Source organism: Psammomys obesus, unplaced genomic scaffold, assembly GCF_907164565.1.
Source record: "Psammomys obesus unplaced genomic scaffold, mPsaObe1.curated_primary_1811, whole genome shotgun sequence".
In the NCBI taxonomy this organism is placed as follows: Eukaryota; Metazoa; Chordata; class Mammalia; order Rodentia; family Muridae; genus Psammomys; species Psammomys obesus.
This window is the reverse complement of record NW_026596034.1, coordinates 38129562-38150313: the sequence shown is the minus strand read 5'-3', so window position 1 is coordinate 38150313 and position 20752 is coordinate 38129562. Positions and strand designations below refer to the sequence as shown.

The 20752-nt window shown below is 52.8% G+C and overlaps 1 protein-coding gene across 5 annotated transcripts in view; it reads right to left on the bottom strand.

The window, feature by feature from the left end:
* Positions 1–1809: 1809 nt before the first annotated feature.
* The window catches only part of Dpep1 (dipeptidase 1), a 20412-nt gene continuing 1469 nt past the window's right edge, over positions 1810–20752 (bottom strand). Inside the window, exons 2-12 of one of the 5 annotated variants that reach the window (XM_055621441.1) lie at positions 17647–17733; positions 8030–8204; positions 4595–4727; positions 4239–4371; positions 3979–4129; positions 3751–3820; positions 3315–3491; positions 3148–3232; positions 2997–3072; positions 2237–2372; positions 1810–2157 (exon numbers count right to left, since the gene is read on the bottom strand). In XM_055621441.1, the coding sequence (XP_055477416.1) occupies positions 1981–2157; positions 2237–2372; positions 2997–3072; positions 3148–3232; positions 3315–3491; positions 3751–3820; positions 3979–4129; positions 4239–4371; positions 4595–4727; positions 8030–8142 (1251 nt within the window). In that variant the 5' untranslated portion in view covers positions 8143–8204; positions 17647–17733 and the 3' untranslated portion in view covers positions 1810–1980. Of the gene's footprint in view, positions 2158–2236; positions 2373–2996; positions 3073–3147; positions 3233–3314; positions 3492–3750; positions 3821–3978; positions 4130–4238; positions 4372–4594; positions 4728–8029; positions 8205–12746; positions 12881–14385; positions 14537–15731; positions 15809–17646; positions 17734–20752 lie in introns of those variants that run through there. The other 4 variants (XM_055621443.1, XM_055621445.1, XM_055621444.1 and 1 more) reach the window with 4 other exon arrangements.

The following is a 20752-nucleotide window of genomic DNA, read 5'->3' as shown; positions in this document are numbered from 1 at the left end:
AAAAAAAAGGTCATCTGACCTCCAGTGTTTGTGCCCACACAAGTACAAGTTTTTTGTTTGTTTGCTTGTTTTGAGACAGGGTCTCTCTCTACGTAGCCCTAGCGGTCTGACCTCAACTCACAGAGATCCACCTGCCTCTGCCTGCAGAGTGCTGGAATAAAAGGCGTGCACCACCACGCCCAACCTCATCATTTTAAAAGAGAGAGATGGTGATGTAAAGTCAGACAATTGGATAAGTAAACAAAACAACTTCAGCACCAGGCCATGCATCACCCCATGGGAGCTTTACCGTGCGTCTAGGAATTCAGTCATCCTCCGTGCATCCTGAGTTGGAGCCACCCTTAGGTACATGAGACCCTGACAACAACAACAACAGATTATTTTAGGCAACTGGAAGTTTTGAGACAGGGTCTTGCGATGCAGCCTGGGCTGATTTCAGTCTTGAAGTCTTCTTGCCTGAGGGCCAGGGTCTAGGTTTGTTTCAGGACCTCTGCCCCTTGACTTCCCTGCTGGCAGAGTGAGGTACAATACACTGGGAATCCACCAGGGGGCCTTTCCCAGTGGGCACAGACAGTGGGCACAGAAACCTTTCCCAAGCATTTCCTGGCATAAATTGATCCTAAGTAGCCGGAGGGTGATCCTCAAGCCATGTAGACTGAGTCAGACTATGCCTGGTGGGCCATGCTGTGACAGACACAGGGACAGGACCAAGGCTTGTTCTGTGCCAACCCACACACTTGGGGGTACTCAGGCCCCTGTCCTTTCATTCCTTGGTGGCACATGCGAACACGGGTAGCAGGGTCACGGGGAGGATTCTAAAAGGCTCCGTTGGCGGCATGCTTGCCTAGAACTCACAAAGTCTGGCATGAACCAAGTGAGGTCTGTACGTGTACCGACAGCACTCGGGAGGTGCTGTGGGAGCATCAGAAGTTCATCAGGATCATCAGAGGTCGAGTAGTGAGTTGGTGGACCACGTGGGATACATGTGAACCTGCCTCAAGAAGTTAACTATTAATATTAAAGCCTGTGGTCAGCACCCATGGGCCGTGGTCATCAGCCGCCCAGTTTTCTTTCGTGGAGGGCAGATCTGAACGGGATACACATATATGGCCATGGGGCTTCTACTCAGACAGCGACATCCTTCACCCCTTGTGGGGTACCTCTCAGAGCAGGCAGGGACAGGCTCTCTTGCCCGTGTCCATGAGGAGTATCTAAGCAGCGTGGACCGGAGAGGAGTGGCAGGCCAGTCAGCAGGACTGCTCCGTGCTGCCCCTCATGAGTTTATCCACCAGACTTAGCCTTGAATGTCCTCAGCGTGAGCCCGAGCACCCTAACAGCCATGCTAGGTAACACACATGAAACCACCTCTGCCCCTGCGAACCTGGAAAGACCTGCTGTTAGCTGTGTGAGATAGGCCTGGAGAGTCCCACCCTCCAAGGCTAGACCAAATTCAGATTTTCTGGGTCTCTTCCCAACACTACGGAACCCAGATAAACATGGGTGTATGCGTGACCCTCGTATGGAATGTGTCGGAGTACATGTGCCCATGTGTGACATATATGTAGGACTTAGGGAGTGTATGTGGGTGGGGGCTGTGTGCACATGAGAACCGGTGTGTGCGGGAAAGGTAACCACTGGAACCTGGACTGTGATTTTTTAAACTAGCCGATGACCTCTGCGTTCCTTGTAGCCCTTCCCTCCACAAACTCAGGCTCTCCCATGGCCCTGTGCACACAGGGCCCCTTCTCACAAAATCTGCTCTCCTGCTGCCCGGAATGTTCCAGGGCTGAGAGACTACAGCAAGCCTACTCAGGACTTAAAGAGCTGTGTTTATTGAAGGCCTGTGCCTTGAGCTGTCCCCAGGTAGGCACACTGCTTGTTCCGGAGAGGGTGTGGTTTTGCATGGGCAGCAGAGCCCTGGGCTTGTCCAGTGTTCCATGAGCTCTGAGCACTCTGAAGGAGGTTCTGGTCCTTAGGATGTCACAGGAGATGCAGACTGAAGAGCAGGGGAGCCAGGGAGGCCAACAGGGCCCCTCTCTGGAAGTGGATGCTGGGGGCCTGTGAGTAGCCGTAGCGTGTCCTGCAGGCGCCTTCCAGCTTGGCCAGGGAGATAGGCTCTTCCTCAGGACCTTGCATGCCTTGCATGTCATTGCTTATCTGGAGGCAGACACAAGTTAGGCAGCCTGCTTTGGGGCTAGGGGAAGGGTGGGGAACCCAGATGGCATTCTCTCCTCACCCTTTCCACATCAGAGAAGACCCGAAGCAGGTTGTGAGCTAGTACACCTTCGACCTCGGGCTCCGTCCATTTCCTCCTGAGAAGTTCCGCTATCAGATCTGGGTACTTGGAAACATCCTCCAGCCCCACAGGAAGCCTGTGCCAAGACCGAGAGGACCAGGCTTTGTAGACAGGACACTCTCTGGGCACATGAAGGCCAAAAGAGCAGGCTTGCAGCAAAACACCCTGCACTGGACACACTTTCCCATCAGGACACACAGAGGATCACGTGGTGCAAGTTTTGGTCTCTTTGAAAACTCCCGTATGTTATGTGGATGTGTTTATTCATAGCTGATAACAGCCTCTTGGGGCTCAGAGAAGGGTGTGGTCTTTGCCCGCTGGAGTTAGTGGAGGTCTGAGGACTCTGGAGAGTATAAATACCAGAGCCCAGCGAGAAAGGAAGGGGCTTCCAGGAGACTGACAGAGGAGAAGGAAGGCTGCTTGCTCATCCTGCTGCCTTTGCCCTTTGTTGTGTCTGGACTGCTGGATGTCCTGATGACTGACTGAGGTTGGTATAGCCCCAAAGAACCCAACGATCCTACCCAGCTGGAAGAAGTAAAGAAGTCTTACGTCCCCTTTCCCTTCTAACCTTCTTTCTCTCCTACACAGGATTGGGGGCTGGAAGGGAGGTAGAGACTTAAGGAACCCCAAACAAAGTTGAGTTTAAAAACTAGAGCCCACAGGATCATAACCCCATCATAGAACATCATGCCAGTCTTACTTGGAAACACCGTCATAATCTCCTCCAAGGCCTACAGCCCCAGGGCCCGCCACCTTCTTGATGTAGTCCAGGTGGTCTGTAGGGAGTAGCAGGCATGAGTCCTAAGCAGGGCCCTCTCCCACTTGGCCACTGTGTGGACACACCCACTTACCAGCCACTTGGGACAAGTTGGCATCCTTTGAGCAGGACACAAACTCACTATAGAAGTTAACCATCACCAGACTGCTTGTGTTCTTCTGCTCAGAGAGGGGACGGGGGTGAAAGTTGGAGAGGGCCCCCAGGAGGCAAGGGGCTCCCTTTCATTCCTCAAGTCCTTACCACCATCTGGAGTACATCATCAGGTACGTTCCGCCTGTGTTGACACAGGCTGTAGGCAGAGGAGTGGCTGAATATGACTGGAGCCTTGGATAGCTGCAGAGCAGCCTTCATGGTGGCCACAGACACGTGAGACAAGTCAATCATGACACCCAGGCGGTTCATCTCCTTCAGCACGCGCTGGGGAGGAGGAGGAACGGGATTGGATTTGGGCATGCTTCCCAGATGTTCTGAGCTTGAGGCATGGGAGAAGCAACACTGAGTGTTAACTAAGCCGCTAGTGGCTGGAAGTTGCGGGGTACCCAGGACTCAGCAGCATCCTGAGTGCTCAGGATTCCACCTGACTCTGTCCTGGAAACCAGCACTGCAGAGGCCTGAGGTGTGACACCCTGTGCTGGAAATCCTCCTGTTTTGGGGGAATGTTGTCCTCCCCCCTCACCTTCCCAAAGTCTGACAATCCTTGGCTCTCAGCCTTGTCATCTCCTTTGTCCACCAGCCAGTTGTCGGCCCTGAAGGAAAACACACACGTGTCCCGGGAACAGAGCAGTAGTCTCAGCCCCTGCGCGGCAGCCCGGCTAACAAGGCCTGGCCAGGGGTCCGGGCACGATAGAGGACATGTGGTTTCCTTTTCTGACCACAGCCCAGGGTGTTCATGGGGACCCCTTACCAGGGTGTGTTGCAGTTGTGGGTGAGGGTCAGGTACCGCATGCCCAGATGGTAGAGTGCCCGCAGGACGCCCAGGCTGCTGTCGATCAGGTGGCCGCCTTCCACACCAATCAGACTGGCCACTTTCCCACTCTGGAAAGCCAGTAGGATATCTACGGGGAACAGAGGAGAGTGTTGGCACCAGACATTCCAGGTTCAAAGTCCTACCTCATACTCAAAACCGAGCATGGCAGGAGGACATTAAGGCCTGTGGGACACTACCTGAACTATTGGTGACACACAAGAAGGTCTCGGGATAGAGCTGGCACATTCGGTGTACGACATCCATCTGTTCCAAAATTCTTTTCACAGCGTCTTTGTTTTGGGTGTCACAAGGCAAGTAAGCAGACCAGAACTGGGAGCCAAGAGGAATAGCTGACTGCTCAGATCACCGACGTCTGCTCAGATCACCGACGTCGGAGCCCACCCAGTGTACACTTGGCTCTGCTCTCTTGCCCTCCTGGATTCCTGGGGCCCCTGAGGCATGCTTCGGGGTAAGGCAGGCCATACCTAATCAGTCCCCCGGGGACTAGAGGGGAGACCCCAGGACAGAGCAAATGGGAGACCAGAGGTTGTACCTGGCCCCCCACAAAGCCAGCCTTCAGCTTAGGGATGTTGGTGTGTGTTTTAGTCAGCGTGTTCAAGTCCGCCCTCTGGTCCTGCAGCTGGTTGTTGAACAAATCCAGCAGTTGCCAAGGCAAGTCGTTGTGCCTGGGGGGTGGGGACAAGGGAGGAATCCAAGGTGGATTAGGAAGCCTGCTTGGCCCTGTAGGCTTCCGAACCAGATGGCTTGCAGGCTGCCCTTCTCCAGTTCAAAATCCCACAGCCCAAGACTGACATGCAGGCCCCACAGGCGGAATACCTCTAACCTGAGTGCACCTTCACACAGGTGAAATTCCTGACTGCACTCCAGGCCAAGTGGCCTTCATGCTCCAGCCCCACCACCAGGCAGGAGGAAAGGGCAGGCCCCTGTTCTGCTGCAAAATCTGGGGCAGGGAACCATTGCAGGTGCCGGTTCCGATTCTGACATTTTCAATCCAAAGATTACATTTCCTCCTTGCAGAGAAAGCTGGGGCATGTCAGGGGGTAGCCTGCCCCCCCATATCTACCTCACCCCTACTTCTGGGGAGTGAGGAATTACTCATAGCATTCAGGCTCCTCTTTGTCTCTATTCCCATGGCAAACCCCAGCTCACCTTCATCTGTGACTCCAAAGGACTTTGGTCCTCTGAGTTTTGAGAAGTCCCAAGGGAGCCAGTGCTTTCGTGAAGGAAGGAGAGGGCCAGGAGCTACCACCTGAGCTAGTACAAGGGCCTTTTGTCACCTCTGCCTGTGCTGCCACAGGGCCTGAGTCATCACCAGACTCCAGCAGATGGTCCGGGAGCAGCCAGGGAAGGCTCATTAGCACTCAGGCACAGCAGACCTTTTGCTGCAGATCTGCACCCTGTTGGTTTTGCTTGTTGAGACTACTGAGGGGGCACGCACCTCCATGCTAAGCTGGGGCCTGTCTCCCTCCCCTAGCTCTACCTTTGTCCCCACTGTCCACTTTCCATCTCCTGTCCCAGTTCCTTTCGGCTACCACCTACGTTTCCTCATCTGTAACGCAGAGTATCTTGGCATCTTCCCCAAGAGTGTGCATTATTAAGGTAAATAAGTAACTGTCAGTGTAGTCATTAGATCTGTCCAGAGAAATGCACTGTTAGGCAATTTTAAACGTGCGGGAGTATCTACAAATCAGGACAGCTACGCCTCGCTAGGCGATCTCATAGGGTCCCATCGAGGCACACAGGCACTGTCCTGCATCCAGCTGTCGCTAAGAAACACACTTTTTTTTTTTTTAGGGGTTGGTGTTTTTTGAGATGGGGTCTCACTATACAGCCCTGGATGGCCTGAAACTCTCCATGTAGCCCAGGCTGCCCTAAAATTTGCTGTGATCTTCCAGTCTCTGCCTTTTACATGCTGAGATTACAGGCTTATGCCACCATACCTAGTCTGTTTGTGGTTTTATTATTATTATTTTTTTTAGATTCACTAAATTCTTTATGTGTACTTCATTTTTTGCCTGCATGTATGTGTCTGTGTACCATGTGTGTGCCTTGTGCCCATAGAGGTGAGAAGAGGGTTCTGGAGTCCCTGGAACTGAATTTACAGATAGCTGTAAGCTACTTTGTGGATGTTAAGAATCTAACCCCAAGCTGGGCAGTTGGTGGCACAACCTTTAATCTCAGCACTTGGGAGGCAGGGGCAGGCGGATCTTTAGTTTCCAGGCCAGCCTGGTCTACAGAGTGACACTAGTTCCAGGACAGCCAGGGCCATGCAGAGAAATCTTATCTCAAAAAAATATATAATAAAATAAACGAAGAAGAGCCAAATCCTGGTCCTCTACAAAAGCAACAACTACTCTTAACCACTGAGCTGCCTTCTCTGCAACCTCTTGTGTTTCTGTTTTTTTTTTTTTTTGAGACATGATCTCATTATATGGCCCTGGTGTCCTGGAGCCCACTGTGTAGACCAGGCTGGACTCAGACTCCCAGAGATCCAGCTGCCTCTGCTTCTCAAGTGCCAAGAGTAAGGGCATGTGCCACTATGCCTGGAGCTGTCTGTGTTTAAACAGGGCCTTTCTAGCCCAGACTGGACAGGAGGCTATTATGGAATCAAGGCTGGACTCAAGCCTTCAGTGACCTTTAGCTTCAGCCTCCCAAGTGCTGGGATTACAAGCGAAAGCAGCTACACCCAGAATCGCCGATAACTACCTCAGGTTTGTTATCACCTGCCACCTCTTAGTTCTCCTTCACCCTGACCCTATCCCACTCCCGGTCAATCCGGGAAGCTTTTTTGGAAAGCTCAGGGAGAGTGCCCCTCCCTAGGGCTGGTGCCCAATTATTCCCTCAGCAAAGGAATACATGCTTCAGCCTCTGGCAACATGACGTCACTCCCGGAAGAGGGTCGGGAAGGCACTGAACTGACTGTCATCTTTCTCTCACCCCACCCTTTTCACTTGGCACAGATTGATCATGATATGCTCATTGAGTGGATACATGAATAGGTATGGGCCAGCCAAGGCAGCCTTGCCAGCTATCTGAGGCAGGGCTAGGCAGGATCCAGGAAAGGGACTTTTGTCTGGGGACACTTACAACCCATCCAGGAAGTTCATCCCCATTGTTGGTGCTGAGAAGGGGTGCAATGGGGCCCTAGATGCCTCAGGAGCCCTCTGCCATACTTGGAGCCACTCTGCCCATCTCTTTCCTCATCTCTTTCCACACACCACCGGAAGACAAAATGGGACCACTGGACTCCTGTCTCCTGAGGGAACAGAAATGTCTCTGCTAGGTCAAACTGCAGTTCTAGTTTCTGTGTGCCTCAGGGATCACAGTTGCCCATGGGTGGTCCATCAGAGGCTTTCATAAAAGCCCAGTGGGCAAGTGACTGGCCAGCAGGGGTAGGCAGAAGCAAAAACTACAAGTACAGTGGTGATGCTTTGGCCAACGGGTGGTAAGGAGCTGGCAAGAGGTCTTCAAGTATTCTAGTGATGTTAGAGGGATGGGAAGTTTGGGGATATGTGTGGCACCCGCATACATGCTGTGACCTTCATGAAGAAGCAAGAGAGGCTCTGGGCCACTTGGCCCTAAGTAAGGCATGAGGAGGAGGAGAGCCAGAAGGATGCTCAAGAGGAGCTTCGTAGTGTAAGGCTACCCTCAGCTGAGACCCAGGGAGGGACTTGGATCCCTTCCTCCAACATATGACTAGAGATTTGGGAGACCTCAGAATCCCATAGACCCAACCAAACTCTGAGCTTCAGGAGACAGGAGCTGGGGCTAGAACACTGACACATTTCCTCCACGCCCCCAGGCCCTCTGCATCTGGTCCCCGCAGGCACCTTTCCTCAGTCCCCACAGACACCTCAGAGCTTCAGGACACCTGGGAGCTGGGGCTAGAACACTGGCCCCTTGCCTTCCCTCACCAGGCCCTCCGCATCCGGTCCTCACAGACACCTCAAAAGGTGGCAACACTCACCCGTCGATGACTGGTGTGTTTCTCATGATTTCCAGCGCCCGGTCCCGGAATGAGTCGGAAGCACAGATGGCCAGCAGAGGCCAGAACCACCAGAGGGTCAACATTTGTTTCATAGATAGTTCCAAATGTCCCCAGGGATCTGCTTCCACAGCTGCCTTGGCACCTCTGCCCTGGCCTGTGCACAGAAGAAAGGGGCCGGATGGAGCTGCTGTCAGGGGAAAGGACAGAGGCCTTTGGTCCGGTAATTAAGACTTGGAGTCCTGTTTACAACCTCTCCACCGCCTTTCAGGATAGGGAGGCGACAGAATGTCCCATTCTGCCTGTTTGCAATTCTCCACTGGGCGTTGCTGCATTGACTAGGTAGAGGACTGCAGACCCTGAGAGGGACTCAGAAGGGGCTAGCCCAAGGCAATTTTCTTGTCATCTGGCTTGCTGCCTTCATGCAGACCTGCCCTTTGGGGCCCATTTCACTGTAAGTGCCCAAGTTCTGACAGGCAGGGATTACAGCATCCAACAAGGTGCCTGTTCACCTCCAGACACCGAGGCCTCTCTTTCCTCCTGACCCTGAGAAGAAAGCTCATAGTTAGCTATATTTCCTTGGCAGGTGCCCGGGCCCCTAAGCCTCACGTTCCCTCCCGTTGATAACACCTCAAATGGTTGCTGGGGAGACCCAGTCAGGTAGCAGCTGTCAGTTCACCTCATCAGTGGAGAAGAGCTATATTCGTGTCATCTTCGAAGCTCCCACTCTCTTGGCAGAGAGGCCCTAAGATTCCTGAGAACCAGGACCCTATACAAAACACCACTGTCCATGTGCCTCTCCGTGGCATCTGGGTCATCTTAGGCGTCTGCACATATTCAGCCCCCGACCTGTCACAGACAAGAGGGGCATGGAGACCTCCTGCCCTGTCAGCTGCCAAGGTTCCCTGGGTTGGCCATGGGATCTGTGTCTGCATTTTAAGGCTGTTGGGTAGGGGAGGAGGATGGGAAAGAACTTGTCCCTGTGGGATAGGACAATGCGCGAGGGTATATTATCACCCAGGCTGGACCAGAACCTGCAGCAATCCTGCAGCCTTAGCCTCCCGAGTGCTGAGATTACAGGCATGGCCACCGCACCTTGGTGCTCTCACTACATTTTCAAGTTATGAGTCTTTCCCGACCCACTGAGGTCGGTGCGTTCCTTCTTCTGTTGCTCCTCTCCAGCCCTGTCTCTCCTTGTTTAGCATCTCGCATGTCCTGTGTGCCTTGCAGGATTCTTAGTTCCCAGGGCATGGTGTACAAGGTCCCTTTAGGAACAGGAAAGCCTGGATTCATTGTTCCCTGTTCTTTTCTCTTGTGGTGTTTATTCTGCTTGTTTGCAATTCTCTCTGGGGTAAATCTCCTGAAGCACTGTTGTCAAGTGTGCTCACTGAAAGGGTCTGGCAACCCCTCCCTGCTGCTTCCAGAACCACAGCAATGTCTGAGCTCTGGGCCTTCATAGCTGGGATCAGCTCTGTCTATGCTTCCCCATCTGTTTAGATCTGCCTGGCTATTGGTTATGCGTTTCTTCCCACCTGTGAACTCAAATTCATTCAAATTTGTTGTTATTGAGACAGGGTCTCCTGTCACCAAAACTGGTCTTGAACACTTTTGTTTTGTTGAGACAGGGTTTCTCTGTGCAGCCCTAGCTATCCTGGAATTCACCCTGTAGACCAGGCTGGCTTCAAACTCGGAGATCTGCCTCCCAGCTGGGATGAAAGGCATGCGCACCACTGCCCAGCTCGGCCTTGCATTCTTAGTATCCTACCCCCACGACCCACGTGCTGGGATTATACACCACCACACTTAGCTGGAGTTGTTAAAAACTACTGTGAAAATTCCTCCTGTCATCCCTGTATTGGCTTAAAACCATAAAAGATCTGGGGATTCTCGCTCATTGGTGCAGCCTTTATTTGCCTAGAATGCATAAAGCTAGGGTTCAGCTTCTGGTGCTGAAAACACAAAAACAAAATAGTGCGGCTTAGTAGGCTTCTGGGTGCCTGTACTGTTGGTCAATTCGGAGTGCTATGAGTCGGTCAGATTCCTCAGCCTCACCTTCCTTGAAGTTGAGAAGTCACTGTGCTATCTCCTTTTTTGGTAGGAAAAGTCAACCTTCCTAATGCTGCGACCCCTGAATAGAGTTCCTCATGTTGTGCTGACCCCCCCACCATAAAATTATTCCCATTGCTACTTCATGACATGATGAGCGGGATATCTGATATGTGACCCCAGTGGAAGGGTTGTTTGAGCCACAAAGGGATCTCTGCAACTAGGCGTTATCTTGCTCATCCTTAATTTCTACAATCTTGCACTTGGGAGGCTGAGGCAGGAGGATGGCACATTTGAGCCTAGGCTGCAGAGTAAAAGCTCGTCTTTAGAAACTGTCTTCCTGTTTGTTCTGAATTTCTGACCGCCCCATGTTCTCCTGCTGGGTGCCAGTCTCCTGATGCTGCAGCCTCCCCCCACCCCACCCCCGCCATCTCCTCATCTCCTCCGTCCACCCCAGATGCCCTCTTGTGCCTCTGATGGGGATCCCTGGCTGCCGGCGGGGCAGCTAGGGCTTCCACCTACCATCTGTACTTTAACCGTCCCTCCCTTTTTGGCTTGGCCTCTTGATTAGGGCAAGACCTCATAACACTCTCTGGCAGTGGGTGTGTGGGGACTGCATTTCTGAGCTTTTGCAAGCCTGACTATGTCTAGTCAGCTTTCACACCCGGTCAACAGCTTTGCTTGTTATGCAGTTCTGGGCTGTAAACCATTTCTTCAGAGTCATGGCTCCAAAGTGTCTGTCTCACTTGAGCTGGTGATAGGAACCTCAGGTCAGTAGCTAAGTAAATAATAATAAAATAATATTTCATTATCCCAGATTTTGGAAGAGGGCATGCTTTTTCTTCTCTGGGCAGCATCACCTCTTCAGACAGACAGTTCTGTGCGTCCTCAGTGACATGCTGACTTTGAGTCTTTTTTTTTTTTTTTAAGACAGAGTCTCATGTGTCCTCCAACATATTAGCTGGGTGTGGCCTTGAACTTATGATCTTCCAGCCTCCTACTGCATGGTGTGGTATTACAGATGAGTGCCAACACACCCAGTTATATTTAGCACTGGAAATAGAGTCCTAGAGCTTCGTGCATGCTAGGAAAGGACTTCCCAATTGAGGTGCATGTCTAGCTCCCTGTTTTATGGACATTTTCTTTTTTTTAAATTTTTTTATGTGCATTAGTGTGAAGGTGTCAAATCCCTTGGAATTGGGGGTGGGACAGTTGTGAGCTGCCATGTGGGTGCTGGAAATTGAACCTGGGTCCTTTGGAAGAGCAGTCAGTGCTCTTAACCACTGAGCCATTTCTTCAGCCCCGGACATTTTCATATTATACATAGGTTACGCTTTGTCCCGCTGGCCATCCCAGCCCTCTTTTTCACTTTTCTTGTGGGTGTGTCTGTGTGTAGGTAGGTGTGTGCTTGCATGTACAGGTACACACGAATACGCACATGGAGTAGCCCACAAGGCTAGACCTTTTGTGTTTGGAGTGCAAGAAGTTAGACCCCAGCTTCGTGCAGACTAAGCCCTACTCATTTTGAGGCGGTGCCTTGGCTAGCCTTGAACTTTCAATACCCTACCTAGGCTCACACTCACGTGCTTGTTTCAGCTGGAGGTGTGTGTAGGTGTGTGTGTGTGTGTTTGTCTTTCTGTGTCCTTGAGTGACTTCCCCTCTTTGTCTTCATATTTTATTTCAGAAATTATACATTCAACTTCCCAAGACTGTCTTCTTGTTCTTCCTGCTCTGGTTATGAAAGCCACTGTAGCAACACTGTTTTCTTTTGTTCCCTTTAGTTTCCTGAACGAACTCCAGCCTCTGCTTTCCCGTCTTCTGGACCTTCCGTTTCATTGACATCCTTACAGGACCAGCTGGAAATCCCTGTTGCTCCCCGATTGATGCTTTAGGCTAGAGCAACAGCAAAGTGAGCTGCACTGTGCAGGACTCTCTCTATTTAGGCTTAAACTAACAACAGAGGCCTGCCACAACAGCAGCGCTCTTAAAGTGAGCCAGAAGCGTTGTTGAGAAAGGCTGTCCTGGTTCTGGAAGATTTACACCTCGGAGGTGTCTTTTAATGTTTTCCTCCTGCCTTGACTGGGCTGGAGGTCTCTCTTCTGTAGGTCTCTCTTCTGTATGTCTCTCTCTGCCTCCTCTGTCTCTATTTTAGCCTCTATCTTTCTCTCATCTCTTCCTGGACTTTTCCAAAACTCCACTGTCAACGAACTCCAACTCCAGCCCTCTGCAACATCTCTGCTGGGTTAGGGAGCCTCCCTACAGCCCTTTTTGCCAGTACTCTACAGGGCTCCTTGTCAAACTTGTCACAATGTGACAATGACCCAGCTCCGCTGAGGGGTTGGCTGACAGCCTTGATGTACAGACAGCAGCAGCAGGTCAGAAGCCAGGAGGCTTCTTTAGGTCACCCAGCTCTTTTTCTCTTTACATTCTTGTTTACTTCGTCTCTCTGTGTGTGTGGCTGTGCGTGGGTAAGTGCGTGTTTCAGACACTGCTCTCTGCCTGCCTTGGTGAGCACTTCTGAAGAGATCGGCAGTAACCCTTGCCTCAAGTGTTGCTCTCAGTTGCTGAAGGTTGGCCTTGAACCACATCCCTTCATTGTACATACAGGATGGCGGTACTCATTAGAAGCAAACAAAAACCTGTGTTTACTTACCAAAGGCAGAAGGAACGAAGTAAAAATATCCAAACACTGCTACTCAGTTCCAACTAGAGTCACAGAGAATGCCGTGGAGGGCTGCCTCGGATCAGCAAACCACCTCCCAACTCAGAATCTGTGTGGCATTCAGCAAGGGCACACCAATGGGCCTGGAGTTACCAGGTTCTGACACAGACAGCCAAAGCTTATCACAGACCTTTGTACCAAGCCACTCTGTGACATGGGACCTTAGGAAGCTGCCTCTACGTTTCTCTTGTAATCTGAGACCCAAGTGGGCTGACCTGACCCTGACCCTGCCACAGCCAGCCATGGAGGAGCAGAGACAACTGCACAGCAGCACAGGTTCTCGACCTGTGACCTCACGTCCTCCATAAACACGGGTCACACAGCACATCCAAACAGAGACATCTGAAGCACATACACGTGATCCCCCACATGGATGTGTGTCAATCTGCATGTGACAAGTACACTCCCTCACAAACCGCCCGCAGTAGACCTGTGTGACACACGTATCCATACCTGAATGTTCTCTGTGCAGAGGGGTCCGTGCCAACACAGACCTGCCGGGTCCCCCGCTTGTGCACAGATCATCACAGACAGAAATGCCTAGGCACACCCCAAACAAGCAGGTCCAGCTGTGTAGACGGGCTTCTGAATACATGTGTGTACTTTTCCACACACATTAAGCAAACAGACGTTCGGATGCCTCGACAGATATAGACAGCTACAGGTGTGCCCACATAAGCCCTATCATCTCTCAGGTCACATGCTCTGCATACAGCCCCGTGTGCCCATGTGGATGTGCCAGCCACTGGGTACCACCCGCTCTTTACCCTCTCGGGCGCCTGGAGTGCTGCCTTCAGTTATCTGACTACTTGTGAAGTCTTGAACCTAGGGCCCCCCAGATAAGCTTCCAGGAAGGCTGCATGTGGAGGGGTGAGCTGCGTATCCTCTATCCCGATGCCTTTCCCCCCAGGGACTGTCACTGCGTCACACTGGCTCACTACTGAGCCGGTTCACCTTTCAGCTGCACACCAGGCTGACCCCTCCGTATGGAGCTCCCCCAGACCACTGAACTTTCAGGCCCAGCAGCCGAGCCCTCACCCTGACCTCTGCCCACAGAGCCAGCTCCTCGGGGGTCATGGGATTATCTCAGGCCACCTGTAGAATAGGCTCTTGCTTCCCTGCCCCTCCAGTCCATCCTCAGGGTGGTGCCAGGGTCTTCAGCGTTCCCCTCATCCTCCCACGAGCCCTGCACAGCTCCTGGTTGGCTGCCCCGCAGGTCTGCCTCTCCCAATCATCACCCTAGCTTTGCATGCCCTGGCTGCATCAATCGATCAGTCCAGCTTTTAGCTTTGTCCTCCCTCTCCCGCACACCATACTGGGCATCCAGAAGCAATACATTTGTTCTTCTGCCTGGGGCTAATAAGCTCCCTTCTGTCCAACATCTGAAAGCTCTCCCCTTGGAGACCCTCTCCTGTTGTACCATGTCATTCTCAACATATAGACTATCTGTATGTCCTCCCCTGCTCACATGCTCACAGGATGTTTTCTACCCAGAAATGGAAATGACTTTCTGTACCTCATTATCACTTGGCCTCCACCCAACTCTACTTCCCAGTACCCCAACACTCACCACGGACACACGCAGGTCGGGGGGTACAAATGTGGCTTCAGTCCTGTGACTGAAACCCAGAGAGACTGGCAGCCTGCTCCCGAGCCCTCCAGCTTTGACGGGCCACCTCTTTAAAAGGGAAACTCCCCCGGGGCTCCACAGTGTGCCAAGGAGAGCAGACAGGGATAATGCCTCACACATGTCAGCTGTTCCTTGTCTCCAAAAGACACGCAAGCCCTCAGTAACTCAGAGCATCCGGTGGGGTCTGGGCCTCCAGGTCAAAAGTCTGCAGAATGACAAGTCTTGGGGGCCACAGGCAGTAACCTGAGCCCTCCACCTCAGGAGTCGTAATGTCAAGTTAACCGAGTTGGGAATCCAGAAGAGACGCCTGGGCCGCCATCTCAGAGTATGTGTGCACTCCTGGGTTCCTTCTGCCGAACTCAGTGTCCCGAGGTGGCCTTGGGACTTTGAGCCACATATTTTTCTCCATCTTTTGACCCCCTTATCACTCTCGATGAAGTAAGAATGACCTGTGCTTCCCAGTTGGAACAGCCTGTTTCTTAAGCCAGGAATGAAGCAGTCCTGCTAGGACCAGTCCCAGGAGCCCCTGGAGCCTTTGTTCAATTGAGGAGGTTTGATCCATCCTTACCATAAGGAGAAACAAAAGCAACCTCAGATTGGAATGTTCTCTGGCAGCACGAGGGGCCTTTCGAAACTGTGGGAGGGTCTGGCAACCCATGGTGAGCTGGAGGCCCGGCTGCCCTTGTGGTTTTAAGATTCGGTGGTGGGGTGTGTGGGTGGGAGGGGTGGGGTGTGTGGGTGGGAGGGGTGGGGGTGAGGTGTGAGTGTGTATGTGTGTGTGTGTGTGGTGGGGTGTGTGTGTGTGGGGGGGTGGCAGGGTGTGTGTGGGGTGCGCGTGTGTATGTATGTGGGGGTGTGGGTGGGGGGGTGTGGGTGTGGGTGTGGGTGTGGGTGTAGGCTGGTGAGATGGTTCAGTAGTGGAGAGCACTGGCTGCTCTTGCAGAGGACCTAAGTTCAATTCCCAGCACCCACACAGCGGTTCAGAGCTATTCTTGGTTCCAATACTAAAGGGGGGAAGGTTTCCGTGGTGCCAGAGAGCAGGGCATCCCTGGCGGCCTCTAGAAGATATGAGGAAAGGCCGGGCCAGGGCGAGCTCCACCACTGGGGCACAGTAAGAACACACAGGGGCCCCTGTGCCTACTCTGGTACACCCCCTGGCCTGCCTCTGTAGTGGACTATGAGTTCCTCCTTCCCAGAGCTGTGTGTTTATCCATTGATGCCATAAGACAATCAGGCCCCAGGCTTCAGAAGGGGACAGGCAAGGAGGAGGAGGGTGGGGTTCTCACCTTAGGTGAGGAGTAGGACACAGACCGGGATAAAAGTTCTCCCTCTGGAGCCAATCAGCTCTCCTTTAGCCACCCAGGGCAGGCTAGTAAAGGCCAACTGGAGACCCCATTCTGGGGTACAAGGGTGCACCAGGACCAGGCGGAAGAGGCTGTGAGAGCCCCGCCCTGGAGGAGGAGAAGGCTCAGGATAAGGGCCCAGCAAATGGATCTATCCCTCATTTGGGTAGCTTTGGGGTCCCTGCTAACTCTGATATCCAGGGTCCCCAGATACCTCCTGAACTCCTACTTCATTTAGGGGTTGGCAGGTGCACTCTCTAAGTACCCTACCTATGCCTTGAGGTCCTTCTCCTGGCACAGTGAGGATCTGGGAAGACACACGAACAATGGAGCTAGGAAAGTGTGTGGCCCTTGGCCAGGTTATGGCTGGTGCCCCAGGCAAGCTCACTACCCCCCCGGAAAGAAAACATCTTAGCATGTCCTCAAATCAGGAGCACCTCATTACGCAGCAACAAAGGGCCCAGGAATAGCACTGAGACCCCAGCCCCTCTGGGATGTTGGGTGGAAACAGCAGTGCTCCAGGTCAGAGGTGCAGGGAACCCCAGAGCTGCCGACCTCAGCTTTATCGGATATGAGCAAGTCTGATATACATGTATCATAACGCCCCTGGCTTGTGGTGACTGCCTGGGCGGAGCACAGGTGTGGGGCCTCCACAGACGGGGCAGCTTCCTGCTGTGGACCGGACGGCCTGAAGCCTCTAAGACAGACCTTGCCTCTGTCTCTAGATGTGTGTGCAGTGTACCAGCGCCTGCTAACTGAGCAGCTCCTATATGCCGAGGGAGCCTCTCGGGACAGAACTGCTCCTCTCCACCTTGGAAGCCAAACCTAGAGAAAAGAGGACTCTGTCCTTGACTCCTCCCTTCTTCCTCTGACTCCACCAACTAGGATCCACGTCTTCAGCCTCACCTGGTCTTGGTTCTTCAAGTGGCCAGTTCCTGGGAGTCCCTGTATGAACCTTGCTCCCTGTTCCCTTTCTAGCCTACTGTATCACGACTCTTGATTGTAACAGTAGTCAGTTGTCCACGCCCCTAAGCAGAGGTCTCCTACAGACAGTCTCCAGTGCCCTTCTACACACTTCTCAGTGCTGTGGACAGCGGCCAGTGCGCACCATTGCTTCCTGGGATTTTGGCTTTCTGAAAACAGATTTTGCCCTCACTTCCTGGAGACGTCTCAGCCCTTTGGGTCCTCCACTTTACATTTGCTGGGCTTCCTTGGTAAAACTGTCACTGTCCTGCCAGTCTTCAGCCTGACCATTCTCCTAGCTGCCCTTGGGCACCACTTTGATTACTAGCCTCAGGTGATACCGTCACCCTCAGAGGTCCCTGGGATTCAGGCTCTAGGTGGCTGAAGCTTCAGGGTAAGCCGCTCAGGACCTGGACTCGTCCGGTAGGACCTGACACTCAGGACCTTCACAGTGTGGAGTCTGAGAACTCTGCGGTGTTCCCTGGGGGCTCTGCCCTAGCTCTTGACTTTGAGCTTCCCTAGCCATGTTTCCCCAGGCTTCTGTGAACCTGCCTCCCCCTTCCCCAATCCACAGGGGCACAGTAGTGCCTCAGGTTAGCCTAGTGTCTCCACTGGCTGACTAGAATCCTCTGCAGGGAAGCTCTGCCATAGCCGCTCCCGGAGACTGTGTTCCCAGACCTACCTCCCCTGTTGGCTGCTAACCCTGACAGATGGACTGCAGCCCCTGGCTGTCTGGATGGCTTTGCCTGTAACAGAGCCTAGCCCCTGCTCCCATACCCAGCTGGGTCTTGAACACCTCTGCCTGAAGATACAGTGCATTTTCAGCTCAGCGCCCCACCCCCATCTTGTACCATCATGGTTGTCCCTCTTCCAGCAAGCTCCAGGGTCTCCTTACCATGGGATGGTTCCTGTAGCCAGTCTCTGTTACTTTGTGGGCTCTTCTTTTTCCCACTCTTTATCCTCCCAGTTTCACCCCCTAACACTAGATAGGAGAGAAACAAGAAAAGAAGGGGGAGAGGAATTAGGGAAAATCCCTGAATCTAATTTCTTTCCTTTTGTTTCTTCTTTGGCCATGGCTGCCAACAAACTGCAACCAACCCCCAACAACCACCACGGAGCACACCTATGCGGCACTGGCATTTATAAACCCTCTGAAGAGCGCTCAGATTTCCAAATATCACACAGTCGCAGAAACTATCTGCAGCTGGAATAGACCATGCTTCAGCTAGAGCACGAGGCAAATTATAGTCAGCTGCCGTGAGCAGTCCGAAGCAGCCACAGATGCCTACACCTGGGATTAAAACAAACTCACATAAGCCAAATGCAGTGGTGCACGCCTGTAATCCCAGCACTCTGGGAGGCACAAGGCAGGTGGATCTCTGTGAGTTCAAGGCCAGCCTGGTCTATAAAGTGAGTCCAGGACAGCCAGGGCTCCACAGAGAAACCCTGTCTCGGAAAAACAAAACAAAAGCACATTCTTATACTATTTCTCTCTCTCTTTCTCTCTCTCCCTCTCTCTCTCTTTTTAAAGAAACCAAAATCTGAGAATTCTCAAAAATGTCATTACAGTGGTTTTTTTGTTTTGTTTTATTTGCAGGGGGTTGTTTTTATTTGTTTGTTTTTTCAAGACAGGGTTTCTCTGTGTAGCCCCAGCTGTAGCTTGCTTGTGGTAGAGACAAGTCTTAGTAACAAATCTGTGTCTACTGCCCACACCCCCTGTCGGGTCTGCTTCTCCAGGGACCCTGTCTTCTCCACGCATCCTTCAGTAAACCTGCAGAAGTGCCTGCTCTCATGTCTGATCCCTGCATGCCCTACTGGTACCTGGCCAGCCTCTCTCTGTGTTCTCAATACAGTGGGTTTCTCTGTGTAACCCTGGCTGTCCTGGAACTCACTCTGTAGACCAAGCTGGCCTCGAACTCAGAGATCCGCCTGCTCTGCCTCCCGAGCGCTGGGATCAAGGGTGTGTGCCACCACCCACTCTGGCTGGTACAGCATCTTTTAGCCTGGCTTAAAGTCCTCTTAGAGCCCTTAGAAGTCCCAACCCTACAGGGAAGACCCCCCTCCTGACATACGACCTTCATCCCCTCTCTGCTCCACCCTATTTATCTGGTCCATTCTAACTCTCCAGGCATGTTCAAAGGCCACAGGACATTTGCATGTACCTGAATCTTGTGTTCAGAAGCACCCCCACTTTGGCAGCTCCCCCTTGTGGCCAGCCTCCCTGAGCACTGTCCCCCGCATCCTAGGCCTCCGAAGAGTCTAGCAGCTGCAGATTGCTGGGTCTTGCTCATTATTTGCCCCTGCCCCTAGGGAGAAGCCCATGACCCCAGAGGTCTGATTTGTTCATTCTGGTGTGTTCCTGCCAAGAGTGAATCATGAAGGGTCAAAGGGTGAAACGCAGACTCAGTCTTTCCACTGCCTGCTCAGCCTTCCTGGCTTCATCTTTGCCTCCCTCACTCAGCATTTGCCTAGGGTCCACAGTCATGCCCAGAACAGCTGGTGGGAGGGGAGAGGAGTGATTTATCCCCAGGCTGCCCTCCAGGGTGGGGCTCCCTGCTATTCCTCGTGGGCACTTCTGGTCATCGGCTCAGCCTCTGGACCCAGTTCGGGTGAGGTCCTACAGGTGCTTCCCACCACTTTGAGGTTCCCGGGGAGTTTGAAGTAGCCCACACACCTTGCCAGGACCCTGGGTAAGTCCTATTAGTTATTCTGAGACAGATCATTAAAGAGCCATTGTGGTAAATTCCTGAGCTTCCTCCCTGGATGGGGCGGGTCCAGCGCCCATCTGCCGACATATCTTTGCTGCTTCATCAGCAAATCTCTTGATAATTCCTTGGTCATGACCCACAGTCCGTGCCAGAAAACAAAGTCAGGGTCAGGGCGGAGAACAGGACAGAGGAGGGGCTCCTGTGTGGCCTGTGAAGGCCTGACTGTGAAATGGGGAGGGAAGTTTAGGTTAAAGGAGATGAGGCTTCCCCTAACCCCTCCGGTTTTAACATCCTGTCTGAGAGCCTGAGGCTGTGAACGCTCAGGAGCAAGGCCAGGCTCTCAGACCAGTCTCCGGAAAGTGCCCTGCAAAGCTTTTCTCAGTCTTGAACTCTAGACCAGGAGACAAGCCCAGCCACGAAGCTGCTGTCTCGGCACCCACTCCTGCGAGTGCAAACACCCACCAGGCTGCTGCCGCTGCCCTCTGCTGGCTCTGCTCCTCCCGGCGCTCCCTGAGGGTCTGTCTGATCAGGGTCTTGGGGGATAATGACAGGTCACCTAGGAAAGCTACTCCTCATTGACCACTGTAGGCTCGGTTTGCAGACTCTGAGGACCTGGCAGGTCTGCCAAGTGCTTGGCGCCATCATTGCTTTCCTTTCCCTGGCCCTCTCCCTTGGAGGCCCCGCTTCCTAAATCACAACCTTTCTCCCTGGGAGCAAACCCTGCTGTTATCCCTCTTGCCTAACTCTGTAAACCAAGGAATGAAACCACAAAGCAGTAGGAGTAGGGGTCATGATTCATGCTCTGGCACAGTCTGACATGGGCTTTAAACTCTCACTGGGCCCTGCGGCTGATCTCCTGACCTTGAAACTCTCAGGACTGTGCGAGGTAGAAAGGGGATGCTGATGCCTAACACCTCCTTTTCACGTGGCTCAAAGCAAGCGGAAAGGCCAAAGGCCGCCTGTTAGAGGGGCCGTTGCTCGCTTCTGCTTCTCTGCAGGTACTATGGTCAGCATTCATCTGTAATGCTCTCCTGCTCTCGGGGAACTCCCACTGCCATTCCTTCGTCCAGGGCTGACCCCAACCTAGGGCTCCATCAAAAGTCCCTCAGTGAAAGCTGCTTCCTTTGCGACAGGAGAGAGCATAAGAAGGCAGAATTTAAATATTAGGGAAATGACCTGGGGCCTTTTGCCTAGGAGGCCAAGCACAGGTATCTAACACCAATGGGCAGCAGCTCACCCCATCTCAGGGGGCAGCTCACCCCATCTCAGGGGGGCAGTTCACCCCATCTCAGG